This window comes from Eleutherodactylus coqui, chromosome 3, assembly GCF_035609145.1.
Source record: "Eleutherodactylus coqui strain aEleCoq1 chromosome 3, aEleCoq1.hap1, whole genome shotgun sequence".
Classification (NCBI taxonomy): Eukaryota; Metazoa; Chordata; class Amphibia; order Anura; family Eleutherodactylidae; genus Eleutherodactylus; species Eleutherodactylus coqui.
In genome coordinates this window covers 222,924,684-222,943,236 of record NC_089839.1, presented here as the reverse complement: position 1 = coordinate 222,943,236, position 18,553 = coordinate 222,924,684, and the positions used below count along the sequence as shown (strand labels likewise).

Below are 18,553 nucleotides of genomic sequence, written 5' to 3'. Positions count from 1 at the left end.
GGATACCATCAGCATTCTGCATGCAGCTTCGGATGTGACTGGAGTAAAAAAAACATCATTGAATGCTGATTTAAATATAAAACAATGTTCAGATCTGGAGTGTTTTCCTAATACACCCAATAAGGCTAATTTCACACGGGCGAGTATGATTTCGCACTTGCCAACATGTGATTTCGCAAAGCACAGATCTCACGTGAGATTCTCAACCGTGTGAAACCGGCCTAAGGCTGGCTTCACATGACTAGATTTCAATTGTTGAATCTCGATTGTCACCTGTGCGGATGATATGCGGTATTCCGCACCTATTAAAAAAATAGAACATTCGCATATCCGCTCAGATGAGCAGATAGCAATTGCGATTTCCGCAAGCGGATTTAAAATTGAAGTCAATGGAAGCCATCCGGCCCACAGTTGACATTGCGGATAGGCTGCGTGTACCCACCTCATTGTCTAATGATGGCACAGGAAAAACAAATATTTAAAAAAAAAAATCTGTACTGCGCATGACTGACAGCGAGCGTCCGCGGTCATCTGCAATACAGAAAGAGAAGGTACGCGGATCAGAGCCAAATTCTGAATGCCACTTGTTCATATGCAGCCGGCCTAAGGCTCTTGGACTCTTTTATCACACCATTCTGCCATATCCCCCAGCCTTGTAAATATCAGTTGCCTGTTGCCACCACCAGGGGGCGATCTGTATGCTGCTGTATATAGACTGGCCCCACAGCGGTGACAACATGTAGAGTAAGAGAGATTTTTTTACAAGTATTTATATAGGGGAACAGATGCCTGATAGTATGTACTAAAAAATGGCGCATCCCATCCTTATGAATCAGGAAATCTCTAGTCATATTCAGAGCTACATTCACCATTCTGCTGCTTCAATATATATTTATATTCCAGTCTCATCCAGAGCTGCATTCACAGTTCTGCTATTACACACTGTCTTTATACTCCAATCATACTTCGAACAGCATTCACAATTTTTCTAAAACATTTTGCCTTATACTCTAGACACATCCAGAGCTGCATTTACAATTCTGCAGTTGCACACTATCTTTCTACTCTAGTCCTATTTAGAGATGCATTCACAATTGTGCTGTTGCATCTTGTCTTATACTCTTGTCACACCCAGAGCTACATCCTCAATTCTTCTGAAACATCCTGTCTTCATACTCCACTTACATCTGTTGTTATATCTTGTCTGAATAGTTGTCACCTCTAGAGCTACATTCACCATGCTGCTGTTACATCATGTCTTCCTCTCCAGTCACATCCAAAGCTACATTTACAATGCTAATGTTACATACGGTCTTTATACTCCAGTCATACTTACAGTTGCATTCACAATTTTCCTTACACATCCTGTCTTGTACAACAGAACTCCAGACACATCCAAAGCTGCATTCAACATTCTGATGTTACATGATATTCTATGCTCCAGTCAGATCCAGAGCTGAAGTCACTCTTTTGCTGTTATATCATCCCTTATACTCCAGTCATAGACAGAGCTGCATTCACAATTCTGATGTTACATACCGTCTTTATACTCCAATCATACAGCTACATTCACCCTTTTCCTGAGTCCCCTGTTTTGTACAACATAACTCCAGACTAGAGATGAGCGAACGTGTTCTTAACGAACACTTACGCACCCGAACACCGGCTTTTCCGAGGACTTCCGTGTTCGCGCGTAAGTATTCGGGGGGCGCCGGGGGGCGGGGAGAGGCGCGGCGGCGCGGGCGGCAGCAGCGGGGAACAGGGGGGAGCCCTCTCTCTCTCCCTCTCCCCCCCACTCCCCGCCGCAACCCCCCGCGCTGCCACGGCGACCCCCGAACTTTTTTCGCCCGAACACGGAATTCCTCGCGAAGTTCGGTGTCCGGGCGAAAAGGGGCGGAGCCGAACACGTTCGCTCATCTCTACTCCAGACACATCCAGAGCTGCATTCACAATTCTGTTTTTTGCATGATGTCTTTATACTCCAGTGACATCCAAAGCTGCATTCACCATTCTGCTGTTACATAATATCTTATGCTCCAATCACATCCAGAGCTGAAGTCACTATTCTGCTGTGATATCATCTCTTATACTCCATTCAGACAGAGCTGCATTCACCATTCTGCTGTTATATAATATCTTATACTCCAGTCACATCCAGAGCTTTAGTCACTATTCTGCAGTTATATCAGCTCTTATACTCCAATCATAGTCAGAGCTGCATTCACAATTCTGCTGTTATATCCTGTATTTATACTTCAGTCGCCTTATAGCTGTATTCACAGTTCTGCTGCTACATCCTGTCTGTATAGTTCAGTCACCTCCAGAGCTGCATTCCCAGTTCTGCTGGCATCTGATTAGCTCTCTGTCTACACACCCCATGTCTCAGTGCTGCTCCCTGCTGGTTCAGTGTTTGTAAACATTCATAATTGTTGCGATTTCATCTTTTTACAAACTTGCACTGAACATCAAACCAGGAGCCCTTGATGTCACCAGATATCAGATGTCCCCATGTGTCACCTTGGTCTCCTCCTGCAGTTTGGCGTGGCTCTTGCACACAGCCCTGACACTGAAGTTTCCATCTCGGGCTGCACTTCTTGTTTTTCTGCACATTGCTACTTCGGCGCCTTTAATGCCCGCGGATCTTCTTGACGGACGGCTTTGAATTAAAGCGAACATTTCAACTTTCCAATGAAGCCTCGGGAGAGTGTTAATCCTCAAACTGGAGACGCGGCGTCCTGATTTCAGTGGGATGCCAATCTTTGGTAGAGTTTGGTGGAGGCAGGTAGGGTACAGCGAAGGACAAAGAACAAAGCACTTCATGTCTGTAAACATTCGTCAGGCGGCGCAGAGTCATCTTTGTTCTGCCGTGCGCTGGTAATGAAAGAACTTATTAATGTCATAACGCATCAGTCACCGCAGGATCGCGTGCTGCAGAAACCAACAAGAAGCAACTATGAATGACAGAATAAAGAAGAATACACAAGAAAAATGGCGCCAGTGACGGCTGCTGAAAGCTGCGCCAAACTTATCCTGAACATGGGCCAATTTTCAGGGATCATGAGGAAGAAATGTGCGACATTACGCAGCATGTACGGTTTTGATACATTTGGCACAATGTGCTCCCCTGTGTATATGCGCGGTCACAGGGCACGATTAATCGGTCACGTTATTGATGGAGCATCACGGGCGGGCAGTGTGTCCAGAGAGGGGTCTAGGGAGAGGCTGCGTTCACATCTGCATCGCTCCACTCTGTCCTTGGAGCCGAACAAGGAAAATACCAAAATCAGCGGTTCTGAGTTAACTGCTTGCCGGGTTGCTACTTGACCAGAGGTCAATACTGGGGAGGATGTTACTACTGGGGCCACTAGGGGGATCGCTATTACTACTGAAACCATAAGGGGCCAATATTACCATTGGGGCCACTACTGGGGTTCACTATTATTATTGGGACCTTTAACAAGGTCCCTATTACTATTTAGGCAATAGGGACCTTGTTAATGTACCATTAGGTGTACCACTTGAGGGTAAACTTACAATGTGGGCCACTACTGGGGGAGCTATTATTCTGTCACTTCAGGCAAGGCTCAATAGCTCGAATATGTGCTATGTACCTTGTGTATTGGCGCTTTCAATGCCTGTAAAAGAAGTGTTTTTTTTCTTGGGGGGGGGGGGGGCATTTCTCACTTACCCTCAGGTAGCATAAAGGCTTGGGGCGCTTCTAGCTGGGGCAGCCAGAGATGCACCTAATTAACCAAGTTGTGCACATATATTACCAAATTAGGCACAGCTTAAAAGGAGGCACATTGATTACTGGCGTTGTGCCAGACTTGTAGTTAATGGTGCGCCTTTTTGGGGAGGAGAAGGGAAAATTTTAAACTGGAGAAGGAAAAAAGATGTCAAAACACTAGGGTTAAAAATTCCCCTCATGATAAGTTCCCTCCAATGCATCAGAAATAAAAAAAATCATGCCACTTAGTCAGCGACTACAAACTAACTCTGTGTAGTCTGATCCTACAGTTATGTTATTTCGCTCCCTCTGCCTCATCTTACAGTATACTATATTTAGGTAGCAAAAGAAAAGGACAGAAGGCGCGGAGTTATACAAGACTCCAAGATCCGACCACACAGGAATTGTTTGTAGGCTGTAACCATGGAGACGCATAGACCTGTATAGGAGCTGGAGACACAAAGTGGTAGGAGAGATTTAATTGAGATTGCAAAGTTGCTTTATTTTTATTAAGGGCAAAAACACAGAGGCACTATGCTCGCAGCTACAGAGGGTAGTTGCGCATAACCCGTGTTTTTTCTTTTTACCGAGCCATTCAAACTCCACGCATAGCACACAAGTTTTAAAAAGTATTAAATACGTGCGAGAAAGATTGGGCAAATCGTTAATACTATGGGAGAGAATACGGCTAATGAAAACAAAACCAATGAAATCAATGGTTTTGTTTCCTCCCGTTATACGGCCGTGATTATCACGGTCATATAACAGGACTAAAACACGTCCATGTGAAGAAGCCCTTATAATAGACACACTGCAGCAGATAACCTTTGCTTGCAAAAATGTGCACATCCCTGGATGTCGTGGACAGGAAGTACAAATTTAGAAATGTCAATATGTCTGCTAGGAAACTTCAGAATCTTCTCGTTTTTTCAGCATTATCTTAACAAAAACCTTGGGAAGACCTTGGAGAACTTGGGATGTCATGGGAGAGCATGGGAAGACCTTGGAGAATATGGGGGGACAGAGGAGGAACTTGAAGGACATGTGAGAAACTGGGAAGACCTGAGAGGACATGCAACGCCATGAGACCTGATAATCCTAATTTCTTTCTGTTTTCTTGCAACCCAGTAAACCATTGTACAGAACGTCTGAGGTCCAATGGAGGCTTTTAAGCCGCATATTTAATGAAAGTCGCATGTCAATATCTGCTGACTGAAACAAGACAACCAGGTCCCCTTCTTCTGTACCCTCAACAATCTCCTCAATCAAGTTTAATCCCTTAGTGACTATTTAGGATTTATGGGGATAGGCCATTAATAGTTTACAACTGGACAACTCCTTTACTAAATGACAATTAACTATGGCATTAGGCTATTTCTCACTCCCGTCATAATTTTCCCTTGTCCTCCGCTCTTCCAGATCATTACTCCCACTCCCAATAGACAACTCTAGGGTGGATCTTGGTATTGCCATGTACCCTGTATCCTGCTATGGGATGCGGCCCATCATGGTATAAGTCAACATGACCTCAAAGTTCTGGAAAATGCAAGTAGCAAAAATGTGGTTACTCTCCAACCCCAACTGGATGGCCCACCACTGGCACTTCTTGGTCCTTCGAAAAGGTAATTCCAAACAGGGACTTAGTGAATATCACCTGCATCACTCCTTAGTTTGTTTATACCCATCCCTTCACAATTTTTCTACCTTTTATGAGTAAAGCCAAAATCTTTCACACGTAAAGTAGAAAAGATAATCAAAATCTTTAATTAATACATTCTCTGACAATATCACAGGGCAGTTTGGGGAGGGTGTCTCACGAGGTTGGCACATAAGCAGAAAATACTCATTACAAACAGTAAAAAACATACATGCTTTTTGTCACATCTGAGTCCACGGAGTGGCCCTCACCGATCAGGCTCGGACAGATCCTTAGAGGCGGGTTAAAATGTTGGCCACACCTCAACCCACTTCCTGTCAACTGAACCCCCCGGCCGTGGGCAAATAAAAAGAAATCAAACACAAACAGCAGAATTCCCCGACAGAAAAAGAAAAAAAAATGCAGAGAAAGAGAGAGATAACATGCATTCGGAGACAGAAGACCCCCGGGTATCAGCCAATCACATAACCAGATCCTGCCAGCCAATCACGCTTAGGAACGGTCTGCGTATCACACACAGTTTTTGGTCTTTAAAAACCTTGTTTTTTTTGGAAATGAAAAAGGAATTTAAAGAAAAAAAAACTGGACGACAAAATATGAAAAAATATGGAAAACCAAAAGAAATGAGTGATCCATAGGAAATGAGTGACAATATGGAAGCCAGGTCTCTGAAGTGCTAGCTGCTGGGGAGAGAAAGAGAGAGGGGCCCCGAGCAAATCAAGCTCCCCAAATGGTGAAAGTAAAGTTGGATATGAAAAGGTAAGAGTTTGTATGCAAAAAGTTCTGTACAGAAAGATCTGAGTCTGATGGTCCCCAAAATAGGCGGAAGAGCCCTGGTAAGGCCCGCTCACAAACTTGCTTCACGCGGGGCTGGGCGCTCATCGCTTGGTCCTGGCCCCTGAGATATAAGCCAGGAATAGTTCAGATGGCTTGGATAAAGCAGCTTTCCCCAGTCCTCAAGGGCTGTGCACCATCATATTCCAGCAGCTCCTCTCCTCCCATGATTGGCCGCTTTGAGTGAGGCACGGGGTAGAGAAGAAGCGAGCCGCACCACACAACGCAGGAATGAAAATGTAGCTGCTGCCTCTTCCATCACAGATGAGTAGGCCGCCTATATCACCAGGTTGTTATAACTGACGTATTTTTTCTTTGTGGCTGGGCCTGTCAGAAGAAAAAAACAGGAAACATGTGAGAAACCAATAAAATGTAGGCAATCAAATGAGTAAAAGATTTAAAGGCCATAACACATCAGTAATGTGATATACAGAACATAACTACTATAATACTGCCCCTATGAAAAAGAATATAACTACTATAATACTGCTCCCTATGTACAAGAATATAACTACTATAATACTGCCCCTATGTACAAGAATATAACTACTATAATACTGCCCCTATGTACAAGAATATAACTACTATAATACTGCCTCCTATGTACAAGAATATAATTACTATAATACTGCCCCCTATGTAGAAGAATATAACTACTATAATACTGCCCCTATGTACATGAATATAACTACTATAATACTGCCCTCTATGTACAAGAATATAACTACTATAATACTGCCTCCTATGTACAAAAATATAACTACTATAATACTGCCTCCTATGTACAAGAATATAACTACTATAATACTGCTCCTATGTACAAGTATATAACTACTATAATACTGCTCCCTATGTACAAGAATATAACTACTATAATACTGCCCCCCTATGTACAAGAATATAACTACTATAATACTGTCCCCTATGTACAAGACTATAACTACTATACCACTGCCCTCTTAGTACAAGAATATAACTACTATAATACTGCCCCCTATGTGTAAGAATATAACTACTACAATACCGTCCCCTATGTACAAGAATATAACTACTATAATACTGCTCAATATGTACAAGAATATAACTACTATAATACTGCCCCCTATGTGCAAGAATATAACTACTATAATACTACCCCTATGTACAAGAATAAAACTACTATAATACTGCCCCTATGTACAAGGATATAACTACTATAATACTGCTCCTATGTACAAGAATATGTCTACTATGATACTGACCTCTATGTACATGAATATAACTAATATAATACTGCCTCCTATGTACAAGAATATAATTACTATAATACTGCCCCCTATGTAGAAGAATATAACTACTATAATACTGCCTCCTATGTACAAGAATATAACTACTATAATACTGCCTCCTATGTACAAGAATATAACTACTATAATACTGCTCCTATGTACAAGTATATAACTACTATAATACTGCTCCCTATGTACAAGAATATAACTACTATAATACTGCCCCCCTATGTACAAGAATATAACTACTATAATACTGTCCCCTATGTACAAGACTATAACTACTATACCACTGCCCTCTTAGTACAAGAATATAACTACTATAATACTGCCCCCTATGTGTAAGAATATAACTACTACAATACCGTCCCCTATGTACAAGAATATAACTACTATAATACTGCTCAATATGTACAAGAATATAACTACTATAATACTGCCCCCTATGTGCAAGAATATAACTACTATAATACTACCCCTATGTACAAGAATAAAACTACTATAATACTGCTCCCTATGTACAAGAATATAACAGGTATAATACTGCCCCCTATGTACAAGAATATAACTACTATAATACTGCTCCTATGTACAGGAATATAACTACTATAATACTGCCCCCTATGTACAAGAATATAACTACTATAATACTGCCCCCTATGTACAAGAATATAACTACTATAATACTGCCCCCTATATACAGTAATATACTATAATACTGCCTCCTATATACAAGAATATAACTACTATAATACTGCTCCTATGTACAAGAATATAACTACTATAATACTGCTCCTATGCACAAGAATATTACCACTATAATACTGTCCCCCTATGTACAAGAATATTACTACTATAATACTGTTCCTATGTACAAGAATATAACTACTATAATACTGCCTCCTATGTACAAGAATATAACTACTATAATACTGATCCCTATGTACAAGAATATAACTACTATAATACTGCCTCCTATGTACAAGAATATAACTACTATAATACTGCTCCCTATGTACAAGAATATAACTACTATAATACTGATCCCTATGTACAAGAATATAACTACTATAATACTGATCCCTATGTACAAGAATATAACTACTATAATACTGCTCCTATGTACAAGAATATAACAACTATAATACTGCCCCGTATGTACAAGAATATAACTACTATAATACTGCCTCCTATACATCAGAATATAACTACTGTAATACTGCTCTCTATGTACAAGAATAAAACTACTAAAATACTGCCTCCTATATACAAGAATAGAAGTACTATAATACTGCCCCCTATGTACAAGAATATAACTACTATAATACTGCCTCCTATATACAAGAATATAACTACTATAATACTGCCCCCTATGTACAAGAATATAACTACTATAATACTGCCCCGTATGTACAAGAATATAACTACTATAATACTGCCTCCTATACATCAGAATATAACTACTGTAATACTGCTCCTATGTGCAAGAATATAACTACTATAATACTGCCTCCTATGTACAAGAATATAACTACTATAATACTGCCCCCTATGTACAAGAATATAACTACTATAATACGGCCCCCTATGTACAAGAATATAGCTACTATAATACTGCCTCCTATGTACAAGAATATAACTACTATAATACTGCCCCCTATGTACAAGAATATAACTACTATAATACTGCCCCCTATGTACAAGAATATAGCTACTATAATACTGCCCCCTATGTACAAGAATATAACTACTATAATACTGCCCCCTATGTACAAGAATATAACTACTATAATACTGCCCCCTATGTACAAGAATATAACTACTATAATACTGTTCCTATGTACAAGAATATAACTACTATAATACTGCCCCCTATGAACAAGAATATAACTACTATAATACTGCCCCCTATGTACAAGAATATAACTACTATAATACTGCCTCCTATGTACAAGAATATAACTGCTATAAAACTGCCCCTGTAGACTGCCATTGGCTGAGTACTACATGTGTACCGGCAGCAGATTGTCCTTGTACTGTCTCTTTTACAGCAGGCCATGTAATGAGGTTTGTATAAATGAAGCCGCTTCTTCGGATGGGAATGCTTTTCCGGCTGGGCGGGTGATGTCATTCATCTGCGTTCTTATTAAGTTACATCACCACAAATTGTCTATCTGCTCTATTACTATAGTGAGGTACAGGCTACGATTCGGCATCTAACTGCCAGGAAGTAAATACAAACCGCAGCATTTAAGGAGCAAATAAAGCTACATGAGACATCAATAAGCATTAGAGGACGTCCATTCCTGAACGAAATAATGAACTCGAAATAGCTCAAGTGTTTATTTAAATAAATGAAATGTATCCGGGGTGGAATTCTACGACAAATGTGAAGTAGTGACCTTGACAGCCAATCAGAGACCTTCTCAGGTTTAAATGGATGCCCTCAGTGTCACTGTCCTTGTCACACAACAGTCTGGTTGTTACAGTATATCAGTGTAGATGAGGCTCTGTGAGCCAAACACAAATCTACTATTCTAAGCGTTTGTTGGAATGTATCAGCACCCCTTTATGCTGCCTGAGGCAAAGTGTGAAATGGGTGTAAAAACACTCATTTTGCAGGCAATGAAAGCGCTAATACACGATACCCAAGATGCGTTTGAAGCATTGAAGCATGTGTGAAGTGACAGAGCAGCAGTGTCCCCAGTAGTAATAGTGACCCCTATTGTGGCACAAGTAATGTGTCCCAAATAGTGGCCCTAGTAGTAATAGTGACCCTCTTAGTGGTCCCAGTAATAATAGTGCCCCCTATAGTGGTTCCATTAGTAGTATCACCCTCATAGTGGCCCCAGTAGTAATAGTGGCACCCACAATAGACACAGTAATAATAGTGTGCCTTACAATGGCTCAAGTGGTAATTGTGAGCCCCATAGTGGCCCTGGTAATTGTAGTGCCCCCCATAATTGCCCCTGTAGTAATATTACCCCCATAGTGGCTCCAGTAATACTAGCGTCTCCCATAGTGACCCCATTAGTAATATTGCTCACATAGTTACCCCAGTATTAAAAACAACCTACATAGTGTCCCTAGTAATAATAGTGGCCCTCTTAGTGGCCCCAGTCGTAATAGTGGCCCCCATAGTGGCCCCAGTAGTAATAGTGACCTCCATAATATTACTAGTAATAATAGTGTCCCCCAGATTGGCTGCAGTAGTAGTAGTGTCCCCAGTAGTAGTATTGCCCCCATAGTTACCCAGTATTAATAGAGACCTACATAGTGTCCCTAGTAATAATAGTGTCCCCCTTAGTGCCCCCAGTCGTAATAGTGGCCTCCATAGTGGCCCCAGTAGTACTGCCTCCATAGTTACCCCAGTAGTCATAGTGACCTCCCCTATAGTGGCTCCAGTCATAATAGTGTTTTCCCCCTACTGGCATCTGGCTCAGCAGCAACCCAACAAGCATTCCACTCCCCCAGCCTGCAGCTGTGGTTCGGAACTAATCATAATAGCTGTGAGACCTGACCTTCCCTGATTGTCTGTGCTGCGTACAGTCCGGCATCTGCGTGCAGGAACTCAGACGCCAGGGAAGAGGTCAGAAGTCACAGCAGTGGTGAACATTGCTTTACCAAAGTTGTAGGCTGGGTGAGTGAGATGCCTGTTGAGTTGTTGCCTGACGGACTCATAGTAGACAAAAAATAATTAGCAGTGGGAACAGGGGTATCTCATGGTAGTGCCAATAATGCATTCTAAAAAACTGCAGCCATGTTAGCAGGACAAGGTGAGGGTGCACTTTCAGCTAAGGGCTTATTCACACAAACACATTTGCGCAGCATACTACGCAGTGAATAAAAACCATTTATTTCAATGGGTTAAAATACATTTTTTGCAAGTGAATTTCTGTTGCACAAAAAAACCCGCAGTATGTCCTGTTTTTGCGCATATTGCTCACAAAAATAGCATATATTAAACTAATTAAAAATATTTGCCCATTTAAATCAATGGGAGCATGCTGGTCTGTTTGTCTCATGTGCAAATATGCAGGGCATGCATGCAAAAAATATAGTAACATATACACACACACATGTACAAAAATACTAAGCCTATTGCGCAAATACACCTGTAAATATACTTCAGCCCCTTTTGTGAGGTGGGCCTAGGGCCACGTTCACACCAGTGTATTATGGGCAGATTTATCACCCGTCATACAGACAAGTGTCCCGACCCAACTGTGACCTGAACTCAAAGCAGCATAGATGTCCATGATGTAGAGAGTTTGGGTGAGTAGCACTACGGACGGGTCAGGACGCTCGGCCATATTATGGGTACACAAGGGCCTGTTCAAACTGGCAAATTTAACATCCATGTTCCATCTGAGCTTGCAAAGGACAGAATTCTGACCCATCAAAGTGAATGCATCAATAGTCTGGGTTAAGGAGGTTTTACATGGCGGTGAGCGTAGTTGCGCAAGAACGGCTTTTTTTTCTTCTTCTTTTGGCTTTTCAAAGTCCGAGGCATAGCACAGGAGTTTGAAAATAAAAAAAATATGGGAAGATAGGTCATGCCCTATCTTTCCTGCACATTGCATCAACTATGTACGGGAAAGATAGGGCAAGTCCTGTCTTATCACAGGCAAAGTTTTGACACCCAAGAAAAGATCTAGTGGAAACAAAACAATTGAAAGCTTCATTTTGCCATGTTATGTGGATGTAATTATCACAGCTGCATAACGAGACTAAAACACGTCCATGTGTTCAAGCCCTTACAATAAATTTGCAGCATATCCTGGCATGGCATGTGTTTTTCATGCACCCATTAACTTCTGTGAGAGTTTTAAATGAGATCAATTAGGCCACCTTCTTTTATTTTACTGCACATGAGAAACAGATTACACGTGCGTGACACCCACATGTTAGGGCTTATTCACACATCTGCATATTTTGTCTTTGTGCAGTCCATGTTTACAATGGGTCGCACACGGACAGTACAAGGACCCATTAATTTTAACGGGGCTTTTCAGACAGTTGATATTTTACACTGGCCTGCAGTCTATGCAAAAAAGTGCAGCATGTCACGGATGAGAATAAAATATGCAATGTATAATGCCATTGTGGCTCGGACTGCACATGGACCTGTATCCATGTGCTGTCCGAGATGATTTCCACCCAACAACTGCATACGCCTGTGCAAATAAGTCCTTTAAAATGCAAAAATGGATGTAAACCTTGCATACAGCTCATAATAAGCTCTGGTGAAATAAGTATTAATACAGAAAAAAGAAAGTTTCCATTCACTGGCTGCAAGTAGAACTATTGAAAATTTGGAGAAACTAAACCATAAAGTACACATGGAAGGTAGAGAACTTGGACAAAAATGGACTGCACACAGTTAAAGAGACCCTGCGGTACTGGAGAAACAAAGATGGCTGCAACGGTTGTCTGACTACCTGATCTGCATTAGTATGCATCAGTAGTCTAAGACACTACATGCTGCTTACATAAGCAGTCTTGGCCAACCAAAGTAGCATGTAGTATCTTAGAGCTATCAATTCATATTAATGCAGCCTCGTGTGGCACAGAGTGTAGCTCTCGCCTATGACCTGAAGGTTGCAAATTCAATCCCCAGTTGATTCAGGTAGCCGGCTCAAGGTTGACTCAGCCTTCCATCCTTCTGAGGTCGGTAAAATGAGAACCCAGCTTGGTGGGGGGTAATAAGTAATAATTACCTGAAAGTGCTGCGTAATAAGTTGGCGCTATACAAATACCAAGATTTATTTTAATTTTTAATGCATAGTGTGCATCAGGTAGTCAAAGGGTCTCTTTAAAGGGGTTGTCCCGCGCCGAAACGGGTTTTTTTTTTTTTTAAACCCCCCCCCCCCGTTCGGCGCGAGACAACCCCGATGCAGGGGTTAAAAAAACCACCCGCACAGCGCTTACCTGAATCCCGGCGGTCCGGCGTCTTCATACTCACCTGCTGAAGATGGCCGCTGGGATCCTCTGTCTTCATGGACCGCAGGGCTTCTGTGCGGTCCATTGCCGATTCCAGCCTCCTGATTGGCTGGAATCGGCACGTGACGGGGCGGAGCTACACGGAGCCGGCATTCTGCACGAGCGATCCCATTCATAAAAGAAGAAGACCCGGACTGCGCAAGCGCGGCTAATTTGGCCATCGGAGGGCGAAAATTAGTCGGCACCATGGAGACGAGGACGCCAGCAACGGAGCAGGTAAGTATAAAACTTTTTATAACTTCTGTATGGCTCATAATTAATGCACAATGTACATTACAAAGTGCATTATTATGGCCATGCAGAAGTGTATAGACCCACTTGCTGCCTCGGGACAACCCCTTTAAGGCTGTGTGTAGTATATGGAGTCTGCTGTCCATGGTGCTGAATGGCGAGAGTGGAAATTATCTGCTGTCCATGGTGCTGAATGTAGAGTGGATGATATCTGCTGTCAATGGTTCTGAATGGAGAGAGCAGATACAGTAGTATCTGCTGTCAATGGAGTTGAATGTGGAGAGTGGATAGTATCTGCTGTACATGGTTCTGAAAGCATGGCATATGGGGTCCAATGGAATTACAGCAAGGAAGAAGTGCAGTAGGGGAAAAGTTAATTCTAAAGAAGATTCCAACCAGGGCTTTGCTTCAGGAATCTACACCATATACAGGTAGGTCAAGCAGCTGCTATGGGGTGCTAAGAGAGCAGTAGTGTTGTCTGGATTGGTCCAATTATTTGGCAGGAGCCTGCGCAGGACTCCCCTCTTCTAACGAACTGCATTGGTAGCTAATAAGGGGTTGGGGAATCGGGCCAAGGGCCGTGGAAAGACCAGACCCTTGTGGGCAGAAAATTCAGCATGGTAATGATTGTTGCCACGTGGCTCCCTCTTTACTGTAACCCAAGAAATCCTTCTCTTAGCTCCCTGGCACAGCAGAGGTTAAAACTAGCAGCAGGGGGTGCCGAGTAAGTAAGGAGCAGCGAGTAATAAAGCACATTATAACTGCACAGGCAGCAGAGGACATAAATCCAGCCTCTAACTTCCCAGGCAGCGCAGGATTTGCAGGCAGAACTCTCGATTAGTCATAAAACATTCACCCAAGAATTAAAAATGAAAGCACATTGCGGCTGATCACAGCGAGAAAAGCCGGAGCAGAAAGGGCGAGCGGTGTAATGACACTGGCATCAGTCACCTGCAATGGAGAGGGATGGAGAGGCTGCCATCGATCCCACAGCAGAGGGACAGATGTTTGGAGGGTCATTTACGAGACATGGCCTCGCTATTTGGCCCGCTGCTCCCTCCAGCTGGAGATAACCATTACTTAGTGGGCGCAGGATGAGAAAGATGGTCTGCGGTATGTGAGAGCCATGGTCTATGTAACATCCTATATAGTCAGTGAACGCAGTCTATAGACCCCTGGAGCTCATCTGAGCGAACAGATGGGAGGATGTTATGGCGGTTTTCCCTCCTAGACATGATGGGTTTATTGCCTTTATTGAGCCAGAACGGAAATGTATTCATGGAGATTGCAGCTCCGGAGCTTTCATTCTGGTCAACAGCTGGAAGAAGACAGGAATTGATAGGACGATTGTGCGGTTGGGAGCGCAGAGCTGTGGATCCTCTCTGGCTGCACCGCTCTCACTCTATCAATTTAAGCTTTGGAAACATTGTCTGACAAATGTGTCGAAAACTAACAGGGGACACAACAATGACAGTGGTGGCCATGTCAATCACAGGCTGCCAGAGAGGCTGGAGATGAACTGTTTTTTTAACTGTTTGAGTCTCTAGTGAGGTTTTGGTGACAGTGGTGTACAGATAAAAGATGGTGCCCCATAGGAAAGATCAAAATGATCCAAACATCCAACAGGTGACATCACACAGCCAGAAGGCCCAGTGATGGCCCTTAGTCCTGTCACGTTGGCTTCTAATGGAGAAGCCACCAGCAGGTTTATGGGATGTCATCAGTGATGTCCCAGCCTCCTATTGGCTGCAGCGCTCATGGGGGTGAATAACCAATGTGACCAGAAGACTGGAGTACCGGGAGAGTGTAGCAGGGAGCAGCAGGAGTTGAGTATAGTGTTTATTTTTTTCTGTAGACTGCATCTTCCCACTTCCGCCAATTACCATGGAAAAGCTCTTAAAGACATTTGCCAATGCCCTTGTTTGAGAAATTTGGTTCCTCTGGGGAGGGGAGTCTAACACTGTTTCTACCCACCCAGTAGAAAAGGAGGTGAAACCAAATATCACTGGTCCTCCTCTCTCCATGAGCCTGATAGCAGCCGTCTTTCCCTATGGTACCTACACTTTCAGCTGGTGATACTCTTAAAGCATTGTACCACCATACATTCTATCCACAGTTTAAGTTATAACAGTCTAATCGGTTAGAGTCTCATTGCTGAGACGCCCACCAATCCCAACGATGACCCTGTGTCCCCTTCTTCTCAATTATTGTGTACACCCATGCACAGTGACATGGAGATTAGTAGAGCAGTTCTCGCGCATGCGCAGCACTGCCGCAATTATTTCAATGGGAATCATGGAAATAACCAATCTCTTAAAATCACTTTTTCCAGCAGTCCCATTAAAAATGAAGGTGAAGACATCATCCACTTAAAAAATCAAAGGCAGAGGAACTGACTTGCAAAGAATTCTTGGTGCAGCTGGCATGGTTCGGGCACAGCAACTGGACTCTTAAGAGTTAATTAGCATATGAGACAGGATTTTTAAAAACTTGTTTTCATAAACAATTCAGAGCCAATGTGCAATATAGATACTTGACTAGAAGGGTTTTTTTCGTGACTGATAGTGAGCTGCAAACAATTTAGTAGCATGAAATCTAGTGACAAGTTCCCCTTAAAGGGGATGTTGAGATTAATTTAAAGGGGGTGCCCAGGTATAAACTATTGATGGCCTATTACCAGGATAGCCTATTAACAATAGATCAGCAAGATTTTGCTACGTGGGTTCCCCACCAATCAGTTGTTTACTGGGTTGGTGTGCTTATACACTGAGCTGATTTCTGCAGGTAATAGACAGCTCGGTTCCCACTCCAGTGGCCAGGCTTGGTATTGCAGACTAAGGGCGCCCACCCACTGGCGATTTTTTTTTCTTTGCGTTTTGCGTTTTTTCTGCAGAGCAATTAGAATTGAATGTACTCCTGTCCACTGGTGTTTTGCGTTGCGTTGCGTTGCGTTTTTTAACATAGGAACTGTCAGTTGCATATGTGTCCTTATTTTTCTCCTAATGCACCCATGAAAGTCAATGGAAATTAATGGAAAAGCCGCGAAAAACGCCGCGAAAACGCGGCGTTTTTCACGCACGAAAATCGCAAACGCCAGTGGGTGGGCGCCCTAACTTTCCATTCATGCAATGGGACCTGGGCCTGCAATACCAAGCCTGGCCACTGCAGTGGTAATGGAGCTATCTGCTTCCTGCAGAAATCTGCTCAGTGCACAAGTACAGTGAATAGCTAATTGGCGGGGGTCCCTGCAAATGGACCCCATCAATCTATTATTGATTGCCTATCCTGCCGATAGGCCATCAATAGTTTATAACTAGACAAACCCTTGCAAGGGAAATTGTGATTTCATTATACAATTTTCTAATATTTCTTTATCAATTCCTTTGGCATTTTTTGAGTTCTCCGCTAGCATTCATTGAATAGAACTGGTTGCTCGCAGAGGTATAGCAGTCTGTCCTGCACCGCTTGTGATAGTTACAGCATCAGAGCTCTGTATTGTATTGAGCAGTACGCCTGTGTAGACAATGGTAGTAGGTGCTGGAAGAAGTAAAGTCCAGCCGCATGAGACTTAACAAGAATGTACCTTTGGATGTGACAAGAGAACCAGACATAACATAACTGAGCAGTAGTCAACAGCAGTCTTGTTGCCCTGTATCTAAACACTCGGTATGCATTTGATTCATCTTGTTCTTTTCATCTTGCTCTCTGGAACTTTCCGTTCTTCGATACTGTAGATACTTTTCACGCCTGCAGCACTTCACACATGAGCTTCTCTTCCCACACTTCACAGTTATTTTAATACTGCCTTTTACAGTTTAATTTTAGCCACTTTGTTTCAAGGTGATAACTGTGGATATATATAAGGTGGCGAAGCGATTCTTTTAGTGTAAATTGCAGAATATTTATTGTATCAATGACACCCCTACCCCGAGGAATACACAAAGACAATTATATATAACACCATAGGATGGGGAGACTGTAACACCACTGCAATAAGCACTTGCTTTGCAGCAGTAAAGTTAGACTATGAGACCTGGTTCAGGTTCCAGTTTTGTGAAGGTAAGCAGAAAAGATAAGCAGGGGTGGGGCTTCCTGGTGAGCACACCCATGCAGAGCTAAAGTCTTATGCTACAGATGCACCATATATGGGATCAGTTTAAAGTGTAAGAGTGCTAATAAACAACATTTTATGGTTTAGATCTAGATATAATCTATATATAATCTTGAGTAACTAGAACAATGCCTGCTGGATACTAAATGGCAGTACCTGATATCACTTATAGCAGTTAGTTTTCTTGGCTAATAATAGGGTCTCCCAGTACTCAAATACCCCCAGGAGTGACAGTGCAGCTTAATAGTGTAACAACCAGAAAGTTACAAGAATGATAGCACAATACAAAAAACGAATGCAAAACTAAAGACTCCCCATTAGTTGACAGGGGATTGCAGAAAAATAATGGGAATGGTGATGAAGATAATGAAACTGGCAGTAGAGACTGGAACAGATGGTATGCAACAAAAAAATCAACTAGGTAAATCCTATCCCTGACACACGCTTTCCTACATTTTTTCCTAATATCTCTCTGACACTGACCCCAAAATCAGACACTTCTCTCCCCAAGTTACCCTCAGTTATCCCTACTGGAGACGCTTTCTAAAAAAATTGGCTCTGAAAATAAGAGGCCACTAGGACCCAGTTAAGAAGCTAAAGAAAACAGCTAATAATGAACCAAGGCTGGGTAAATACAAAGCCAGAGTCTTCAAATAGGTCTGGACTAAACAACCAGAGAAACAAAACCAGACTGACAAGAACAAAAAAAACTTGAACAAATT

At 42.4% G+C, this 18,553-nt stretch overlaps 1 protein-coding gene across 1 annotated transcript in view; it reads right to left on the bottom strand.

Annotated features, from left to right (window-relative positions):
* Nucleotides 1–5,509: 5,509 nt before the first annotated feature.
* GRM7 (glutamate metabotropic receptor 7) overlaps nt 5,510–18,553 on the bottom strand; it is a 402,867-nt gene continuing 389,823 nt past the window's right edge. Inside the window, exon 10 of the mRNA XM_066596970.1 lies at nt 5,510–6,545. Coding sequence (XP_066453067.1) covers nt 6,496–6,545 — 50 coding nt within the window. The 3' untranslated portion in view covers nt 5,510–6,495. The remainder of the gene's footprint in view (nt 6,546–18,553) is intronic.